A 10498-nucleotide genomic window follows, 5' to 3' on the forward strand; every position below is an offset into this window, starting at 1 on the left:
ACCTGCCCCTTTTGTCTCTTTTTACTCCTGCCAACTCGCCCCACTTAATGGAAAACGGAAATATTTAGATTAATATAAAATTAGAAATATAAACTCGCCCCACTTAAATGAAAACTAATCTACACAAAATACAAAAATGCTGTTCCTCAACCTTCTATCTGTTTTATTTCAACTATGCAGAAGAAAAGAACAAACAAAAAAGGAAGCATTTCAAACGTGCTCATACGTGGGACCAATTGGAAAGCTAACACACAATTCAGTTTAATTATTTTATTCGTAAGTGGGGCTAGTTGGTAGCCTTTAACTCTATTCATACTTGTACATGTACTATTCATAAGTGGGGCTAGTTGACATTCACGTTACCGAAATATTAATACTCACTTCAAGTTCTTACTGCTATATTAAAAAAAAGGAATAATGTAAGAAGTTTCTATAAGGTTTTCAATGGGATAGCATCTTTTCCATAAGTGGGGCGAGTTGGCAGGTGTAATATTCACGGAATTTAACTTATATACAACGGGATAACATCTTTTTCCATAAGTGGGGCGAGTTGGCATTACTACATTTATCCTGGTTATTAATATAATATAAATCTAGATATTATCGTTTTCCAATAAGTGGGGCGAGTTTTCAGGAGTAATATTAACGGGATTTAACACATTTTACAAGTGGGGTGATTTTTTCAAAAGTGGGGCGAGTTGGTAATCCAGGTTGGGGCGTTTTTTTTTTAAAAGTGGGGCGAGTTGGTGAAAAAGTGGGGCGATTAGGTGTGGGGCGACTTGTTATGGATTCGTCTCGTGATATAGAGACCCGGCAGCGTTTACCTTTACTCAACTACCTTATTTAACTGTCCAACTTGGTTTCGTCGTAATCTATGTGTTGCTTCTATCGTTAGGGATAATTATGATCTTTAATTGGTGTTTTCTCTCTTAAATTCAAGGTGCCTAAATTCAAATCGCCAGAATCGGACCGGTTGGTACCTGATCAAAGACGCACTTTTAAAAACACATATATTATATCCTTCAACCAATCATTTGACGTTTTCGTAGAAGCATGTTATATCATATTTAAGGTTGACCAACACGACTGTCTTTCGAAATAAATATTTTTTTTCACCTGAAATTCATGTTAATAAAGCGGTAAAATTGTAAGGCGGATAGATTTTAGATTTCCCTAGCCGTCCATATGTGTTGTATTGAGATAGAGATTCCTGGTAAATTGTTCCTTTCCCCCAACAACCCGACCATATAGTTTCGTTATAGGGATACTGGAAAGCATACAACTTTCCTTAACCTACCGACTTTGTTTTCTCCTTTTTAGCTCGCAAGTCCTGATAGAGTCGAGCCTTACAAGTCGAGATTATGTCATATATCACTTGGCGTTTGTCATCGTCAGTCGTCTGTCGTCATCGCAGTCGGCTTAAAATATTTCAAGAGTCTCCTAAAACAACTTCGCCAAATACCTTGAAATTTTATTTGAATGTTCCTTAGGGTAACTTATTGTATCATAAGTTTTGATCCATGAAAAAATATAGCCACCAGTGCTAAAATTAGAACATCGTAGTCAAATGCAGTTTTGGGCTTGTATCTCCAAAACCTAATCATTTAGAGCAAATATGACAAGGGTACAATGTCAAAAGGTCAAGATTTATCATCACTCCTGAAATTTTTAGACGAACCGAACAACCCATTGTTGGGTTATTGCCACTTAATTGAATGTTTTTTAGTGCTGATCTTGTATGTTGCCACTTTACAGTTAATTGCTAAGTATCTTTGCCAAATTGATCATAATGATTGTTTGTTTCCGATTAGGTGGCCAATTTGAATTGTCTCTGTACGACTTTATCAATTATGTTCAAAAATTGATAACAATTCAGCTATAAAAGCTGTTTTGAATACATATATTTCCAGAATAAGTTAAATACTAATTTAAAAGTAAACTGACTCAGAGTGGTATTGTCAAAGTTTATAGCTATCTTTCAGCATCTCTAAACAACGTATTTTCCGAAATACTTAGTACGTTAGACTTAAAAATTAGCGATTTTTAAATCATGATTTTTTTTTTTTTAAGTTTAATTTAAATAAAATATTTCTCGTCCTTTTTAAATCTGATATTTACAGTACGACTTAGCTTTCCGCATGCTTCGGAATTACCAATACCGTTTTGTAAACAACACGGAAAGACGTAGATGAGGAATACTTGACTAAAAACATAATGAATAGAGAAAAATGGGATGCTTAAGCATAAACAAGTAGAGAATATTGGTGGGCAAAGAGAAAAATCGATTAGAAATTTAAAGAATACTAAAATGAAGACCCCCAGCCAGACCCTCGCGGAACTTTAAATTCTTTGTGCTAACATTATAGTTAAAGATATGATCAGTCACCCGTGAATTTTACTAATAAGGAAGTATAATTATGTTTTGAAACATAAAACTAATGGAGAATAACTTAGTTGTTTTGCTACTGACTGTATTTGTTCTGCTTGGTGCATTTTATGAATATATTGTAGAACAAAGAATAGTCAAAATCAAAGATGAAATGGAGAAATTAAAGGAGCCAATTGATACACTTCGTAAAGAAATAATAGAAAAAGACAATGCCTACAGGAAAGAAACAGATCAAATGAAAGAAACGATGGAGTTACTTAAAGAAACAGCCACACGACACGAAAACACCTTAATTGAGATTAAAAAAGGTAAAACTGGTTATTGTTCTCAATATACGTGATTTACTTTCAAATGAACGTTAAGAAGCATATATCATACATCAACTTATCACAACTTGCGAGATAGAGGGGTTTAAACAAATGTGCCTAGCAACCATCGATTTCTTCAAACTTTTAAAATGATACAATTTCAATACAAATGTAAATCAAATAGTTTCATGTTTTAACTACTGCAAAACATTTTGCGGTCGTATACTGGTATCCTGTCCTCCTCGTCGTCGTCGTCGTCGTCAGCGTCGTCCGAAGACATTTGGTTTCAGGGCAATAACTTTAGTATAAGTAAAAAGAAATATATGAAATTAAAATTCAAGGTGCATAGCCACAATATGAAGGTTGGGATTGCTTTTGTGGCTTATGGTCATATCAGTTTATGAATAAGGGGCCACAATGGGCCACAATAAGCATTTTTCTAGTTTCCAGACAATAACTTGTGAATCTTTTAGAAATTATACCACAAGTTTTCATACCACAAAAAGATGGTTAGGATTGATTTTTGGGGGTTATGGCTTAAAATGTTTAGGAATTAGGGACAAAAATGGGGTAAAACAAGAGTTTCCAGGTAAATAGACAATTTAAAGCAGTGTAACGGAGGTAATTCAAACATATTTAAAGTACAGTGTTGTGTACTTTTGGATTACCTCCCTTATACTGTTTTAAATTTACATATACTTCACGTTAAAAGCCATAATTTGATTGGCTGACATGAAGGTGTTTATTTACTCTAGACTATCACATGGCTGAGAGGGTGACAAATTTTTTTACCCTCTCGTCTAGACCAATCAAAAATCGATAGTTTGAAGGACAATAAATTGAAATTACATCAAGTAATTAGACTCACAATGCTAAAGTTCTACTTTTTGGCTCAGATTTTATTATTTGACTGTCAAAATAAGAAAAATAAAACATCTTGATTAACTTTTGTTGTTTTTTTTTCTAATATCCGTAACGTTGTTATGTACATGACGGCATAGAACATACTTTTAAAATAAAACTAATCTGTAAAAGACTACACATGATAATGTTAGGACATTCAGTATAGTAAATTAAATAACACATAGCTGAAAGGGTGATAGAATAGATTGGTACCCCTCGAAAAACCATTTTCAACATTGGCTTCGACGCGGTTGACACTGTTTTCTTGGGGTGACAATCTGCTCTATCACCCTCTCAAATATATGACTGTTTGTGTTATTTATATTATTTTGTAGATTATCTTGAGGTGGTTAGTTGTCAAATTATTTTTAGAAGTTTATACTATTTAAGGAATATATATTTTAGCCATCATTCATATGTGAATTTTTATTTTAAGACTTTTATGATGTATTTAAATTGGTAATTATGTTTTCAAACTCCATTCAAAACACCATTCGTTATTCTAACGGTAATAGTAACACCTAGACATAGGTCTTCCATTGCGTTGAACGTGGGTTCTTTAACTATCGAAGTACGCTGAGGGTGACATGAACCTCAGCAAAAATTACTCAGTGGAAATTAACGTTGTCAATAGCATCAATACAGAACTGAGATTTGAATGAAAAACTGCACACACGACTACAAAACTAGATATCATTGAGATGGGAGCCATCTCTGTGGGCCCCGCTGTCAATAACGTGGGGTAAATAAGTTGTATGGATAATCTAATATGAAGCATTATTTGAAGTTTGTTAAGAACAACGAACGGATGGACAGACCGACAGACTGACCTTAGACCTAGGATGCATACATTATGACACATTCTCTGGTGTTGGTTAATATATATGTTAAGTTGAAAATGTTTGTCAGGTATAAAGTATGAAATAATAACAGCTGTCCTCTCAAAATATAGTGTGGATCAAATTTGTTAGCGATGGACAAACCAACAGACAGACAGACCTTTGACCTATGAAGTGGTACATACATTATGACACACCCTCTGGTGTTGGTTTAAATGGATGTCAAGTATAATATTTGAAATCATAACGGTTCTCAAGATATAGAGCGGACACAATCGTCACCACAGGACACAGGGTTGTCAACTGAAACCAAAGTTTTTTTGACGTTGACCTTTGACCTAGGAAGTTGTACATACATCATGACACGCCCTCTGGTGGTGGTCAAAATGGATGTCAAGTATAAACTTTGAAATCATAACGGTTATTTAGATATGGAGCGGACACGATCTTCACCACAGGACACGGGGTTGTCAACTCGAAACCAAAGTTTTTGACCTTGACCTTTGACCTAGGAAGTTGTACATACATCATGACACGCCCTCTGGTGGTTGTTAAAATGGATGTCAAGTATAAACTTTGAAATCATTATGGTTATCTAGATATGGAGCGGACACGATCTTCACCACAGGACACGGGGTTGTCAACTGAAACCAAAGTTTTTGACCTTGACCTTTGACCTAGGAAGTTGTACATACAACATGACACACCCTCTGGTGTTGGTTAATAATCATGTTAAGTATTAAGTATGAAATCATAATGGTTCTTTAGATATGGAGCGGACACGAAAGTGTTACGGACGGACGGACGGACAGACGGACGGACAGACGGACGGACGGACAGACTGATCACTATAGGGCGACCCGCCTTTGGCGGGGCCCTAATAATGTAACCACATTCTTATCAACAGTGAAATCATCAGTGTAAGCTATGTAAACGGATCACAACAATCCATCATCTACAGTTTCTTTCAAAAGTCTAACCCATTGATACCAGTCAACATCCGTTTGTCACATGCCCTTCTGTCAGAGAACAAAAGATGTTGCTCCACGAGCATCAATTACAAAAAATCGAAGACTCAGCATAACTGCAACAGGAATATACACCATCGCTTACATATACCTTTTAAGTTAGTTAACTGTCATCAACTCTTTCGGAAAGGTGGTGTAAACGGTATTATATTAACAAATCTACAAGAAAAAATGAAGATACGGTTTTCCGGTCAATACCTACAGATCAAAGATTAAGTCAACAATGAGTTGGATTATAACGACACCGGTGAAACAGAATTTGCAGGCGTTGTTAAATGTTTGAACTTTTAATTGATTGATTAATTGTTGGTTGCTTTTCGCCGCATTAGCACAAAAAGGCTAATCGCGGCATACTTTAATTAGAATTAACAATTGCAACAACCTTCGACAACATTTAGCGAAGATCTCCCGGCGCATGCACCGACGTTGGATACACATACCTCCTATGATCACAATATGAATTTTCAGTCTATATCAGAATAAATCCACGCTCATGACGTTAGATATGCATACATTCTATGACCGTAATAAGATTGTTAGTGGACATCATAAAGAATCCACGATCAGAACGTAGGATATGCATAACTTTTATGACAATTATATGACTTTTTAGTTCATATTACAACGAATCTACGCTCAAGACGTTGGATCGATGTGCATACCATATGACTTTTCAATTGATAAATCCACGTTGAGGACGTTAGGTATGAACACCTTCTAATAGATATAGGAAGATGTGGTGCGAGTGCCAATGAGACAACTCTCCATCCAAATAACAATTTAAAAAGTAAACCATTATAGGTTAAAGTACGGCCTTCAACACGGAGCCTTATTTATTAATTTTATTAGATCATTTATAGATTTTTTTTAGTGAACAGCAGAATAAATCCACGCTGAGGACGTTGGAAGCATACATTCCTTGACCATTATATGCATTTCAGTTAAAATCTAAAAAAAAATAACCACGCTCAAGCTGTTTGGTTGATCATTCCTTCTATGCATCCATTCATTTTACAGTGGACATCAGAATAAACCCACGCTTAGCTGACTTGTGTGGGTACAGGACATTACCGTCAAAAGGGACATTGAAAGACACGCTTCTACCATCTGTAATGCTTCAAATCGCAAAATAAAAGCAAATGCAAAAATAAATTCAATGCAAGTGTGACGACATTTTTGGCTAAGAATACCTCCTCGATTCTTGCAAAATATGTTCATCACTCTTTGCCATTTCGTATAAACTTAACTAAAAGGCATTCAATTCTATATTTGAATTATGAGCTGGTGATATTTGAAGCTTTACATTTGGTATGCACACGTGTCCATCATTGAAAACAAACATATTTAGCTTCTAAGTTTATTGTGAAGTTGGGGTGAGATGTCTCATTGTCTTTTACCCAAAATTTCCCTTTTTTTCACAACTATTTATTGTTTAGAATATAATTCTCTTTATGGCAGAAAAGTTATGTTCACAGGGATGGGAAGAGTATGAAGATCATTGTTATCAGTTTAATACAAAGAAGAAGAATTGGAATGAAGCTGAGGTTAAATATATATATTTTTTTAACTTTGCTACAAGAAATTTCAATAAGTGAAGAATATACAAAACAGTTTAGGATAATATTGATGCTTCTTTATTTATGAGCTAAGGCATAATAGGACAAACTCGTTAATGAGTTGAATATTTAATTACAAACAGTATGGATAATCTACAGAATTATTATATTCAATTAACCAACATCAAACTTCCTCTTTTAATTATTACTCATTGGTGCTCAAAATGAATAATAGTTGTAAAAAAGTAAATTATAATAGTTATCAGGGGAAACTTGTGGACTTCAACAATAATGATCCGATACCATCTTGGCGTAAAATAAGCAATATTGGTTGCGGCAAAAAGGAATTCAAAATGAGGTTTTGCAGGATGATGGTTCTGTTACAATTTTAATATGGACTATGCATTTCAAAAATGGAAGGAAAGATTTTACCATTTGTTAAATTCCGTCCATTTTAGCTTAAATTGGTTTGTTCAGTTGATATTGTATTGTTATTTGATAAATTAGAAAACCTCGGTATAGTCAAAATGTTTGGAAAACTTTAAAAGCTATATTTAGTTTATATTACATTAAATCATTAAACACTGATATAGATGTTGGATCAATCTCGCTATATGCTGATGATATAGTTTTAATGGCAGGAAATACAGAAGATTTACAAAAATTATAAGAAAAACAAATGTGATGTATTTTTGAAATCCCTCTGTAACCTGATTGCAAATAGTGCGGTAATATTAATGTATTATGATTTATGAATTAAAAACATAATCGTAAATGTTTTTCGGACAAACTCCTTCTTGCTTTTCATGTTTGCACACTTTTTGTTGAGTTTATTTTAATTTGGTCTGTGTATATTTTTTTCAGATTGAATGTTTAAAGCAGCAAGGTTACCTGTTGAAAATAGAAGATGCAAATGAGTTTCGATGGATAGTAGCCCTAATAAAAGGTATTTGGAATATATTAATAAAGCGGGGAACTAGATCATTCGTTATGAAAAATCTGATTTATTAAAGGAAAAGTAAGTAACTGTTTAATTGTGAATTATTTGATTTTGCCACTAGAAAGAACAGAACAAAATGACTTTATGTATAATACAATATCGGCGCAGGATGAAAATAGTATATTTTATACAAAATATATTTTCCCGTCTTTTTTTTAGTAGCGATTGAGATACTGACTATTTATTTTTAGCTTATTCTCTAGACGATATATGGATAGGTTTACAAAAAGACAATAATGAGTGGAGATGGGTTGTTGATGAGCAAAAAGCCCGCTTTCAGAAATGGGATCATGGACAACCTAGTGGTGATGGTCCTTGTGTTCACATGTGGTCCCCCTTAATGTATAACTGGAACGATGTGGCTTGCAGCAGACAGTGCTCTTTCGTATGTGAACAAAAGTAAGTTTAAAGAAAGGTATGTTTGACTAATAAGATTGTATTATTTGAATGTACTGTCACGGAAATTACGACTTGATGTTGAAAAATATATTATATAAGTTCGATATAAAACTACGCTAGTGTCTGCTAGTGAGACAATTATCTTCTTTAAGACAAAAACAACAATTACGAGCCCCCGTGAGATTCAACAATGATCAAAATCATTTACTTAGTGTTGAAAGGATACCGTAGAACAAAATGTTAGTTTGTAACCCGGATTTGTACAATATACATAAACTTACGTTTACCCCTTCAATTTTGAATCCATGTTTTAAATCTTGAATATGTTGATTACACATGGAATAGTGATAGTTGTTCTATAAAAGTGTGTCTTATATACATGATCTCGATCTTGACTTATGGAAACTAAGATAAACTTCAGTCATTGTAATAAAAGTGTATTGGTAAGAGTTTACGAAATCACATTATAAAAGTGAATATAAGTTAAACCTAGAATATACAGAAAAATAATAAATGGTATTGTTTTATAAATCAAATTTTTGCAAAAGTATTTATTATTCGAAATACGAAGTATTTTCTTATCCCAGGCATAGATTTTCTTAGCGGTATTTGGTACATTTTTGGGGGGATTTTGGGTTCTCAATGATCTTCAACTGTATACGTCTTTGGCTTTCTAACTATTTTTTATCTGAACGTCACTTATGAGTCTTATGTAGACGAAACGGGCGTCTGGCATATCAACTTATAAACCTGATACCTTTGATAATTAGTTAAACACAAAATAAAAATTGGAAAAGAAGAAATCGATGCGTTTATTTGAGAGATAGTACATGATTGTGAATTTAGAAATCTCTTTGATAACACTCGATAGTTCACATGTGCCTTATTTGTTTTTCTTATGAATTATAGGCCGTTTCTTTTCTTGTCGGCCTCTTTTGTAGCCGAAAATGTGCTGTTTTTTTACTTTTTTGAAAGCCGTACAGTTGTCTTCTGTAAATGCATTTATTCACTTTATTTGACCTGGTGGATAGTCGTCTGATTGGCAATCAAACAACATCTCCTGATGTTCATATAATTCAAGCAAGTATGATTTGGATACATCTATAAACAGAATTGCGAACTTTATTCTATATCAAAAGGAAAAACAATCAAAACCAATAAAAGCTAAATGTTAAGCATGTATAGATAAACTGTATTGAACGTGTTAAAGTATTCATTATATTTCTTTTTCAGAAGAGGCTGAGTTTCCTATCAAAAGTTTTAAACGGAATAAGAAAAAGAAGATTTACCAGTCATTGCTTTCCAAATAAACCTTAGTAAGCAATTGTGGTTCTTGTTTGTTTAGTGGTTTAAAAAAAGCATTCTGCAACATGAGGTGAATTTTTTCGAAATACTAAGGCTTCTCTACCTCAGGCATAGATTACCTTAGCTGTATTTGGCAACACTTTTAGGAATTTTGGTCCTCAAAGCTCTTCAACTTCGTACTTGATTTTGACTTTTTAACTTTTTTGGATTCGAGCGTCACTGATGAGTCTTTAGAAGACCAAACGCGCGACTGGCTTATATACACATTTTAGTCCTGGTATCTATGATGAGTTTATTTGAACATTTATTTACTAGTTGATTGATTTATTAATTAATTAATTGAATAATTGAATAATTTAAGTCTATTTTACGTCCTGCTGCAAGCAACTTGTAAAGTTAAGCAACACCCATATGTTTACAGACGAATTATGAATCATTTTACAAAACAATACACCAAGAAGACATATCAAAGGCAAAGATAATTACTTTGTCAAATTTCCCAGTGGTAAAACCAGTATGAGAACATTTGAGCTCGCCTGAACTTATTTCAACCAATTCGTGATGAAGATACTAATACGTCTGCAGTAGCGATATCAGCTAAGATTCAATGAAGCATGCACATATATTCTGAAATATAGTTATCAGAGGTACCAGGATTATAATTCAATACGTCAGACGCGCGTTTCGTCTACATAAAACTAATCAGTGACGATGAAAATTCAGACCCCATTGCAAATTGCATTGTTTCATTAAATCAAACCGTTCAACCTG

The 10498-nt window shown here is 33.8% G+C and overlaps 1 protein-coding gene across 2 annotated transcripts; it reads left to right on the forward strand.

Annotated features, from left to right (window-relative positions):
• Positions 1-855: 855 nt before the first annotated feature.
• Positions 856-9747, forward strand: LOC134727017 (perlucin-like protein). Of its 2 annotated transcripts, XM_063591404.1 has the most exons (6): positions 856-972; positions 2512-2697; positions 6926-7011; positions 7888-7969; positions 8215-8422; positions 9656-9747. In XM_063591404.1, the coding sequence occupies exons 2-6, from the start codon at positions 2541-2543 to the stop codon at positions 9663-9665; spliced, it is 543 nt and encodes a 180-aa protein (XP_063447474.1). In that variant the 5' UTR covers positions 856-972; positions 2512-2540; the 3' UTR covers positions 9666-9747. The 2 variants fall into 2 exon arrangements, with proteins under 2 accessions (XP_063447474.1, XP_063447473.1); XM_063591403.1 differs by lacking the exon at positions 856-972 and having other exon boundaries at positions 2349-2697.
• The last annotated feature ends 751 nt before the right edge of the window (positions 9748-10498 follow it).

Source organism: Mytilus trossulus, chromosome 7 (genome assembly GCF_036588685.1).
Source record: "Mytilus trossulus isolate FHL-02 chromosome 7, PNRI_Mtr1.1.1.hap1, whole genome shotgun sequence".
Taxonomy (NCBI): domain Eukaryota; kingdom Metazoa; phylum Mollusca; class Bivalvia; order Mytilida; family Mytilidae; genus Mytilus; species Mytilus trossulus.

What these genes read in the sequence shown, in the direction of transcription:
- LOC134727017 (XM_063591403.1), top strand. Translation starts at nt 2,439, where the DNA reads ATGGAGAATAACTTAGTTGTTTTGCTACTGACTGTATTTGTTCTGCTT. An exon ending in CTTAATTGAGATTAAAAAAG is followed by an intron (nt 2,698 to 6,925) that starts GTAAAACTGGTT and finishes TCTTTATGGCAG; the next exon opens with AAAAGTTATGTTCACAGGGA. An exon ending in GATAGTAGCCCTAATAAAAG is followed by an intron (nt 7,970 to 8,214) that starts GTATTTGGAATA and finishes ATTTATTTTTAG; the next exon opens with CTTATTCTCTAGACGATATA.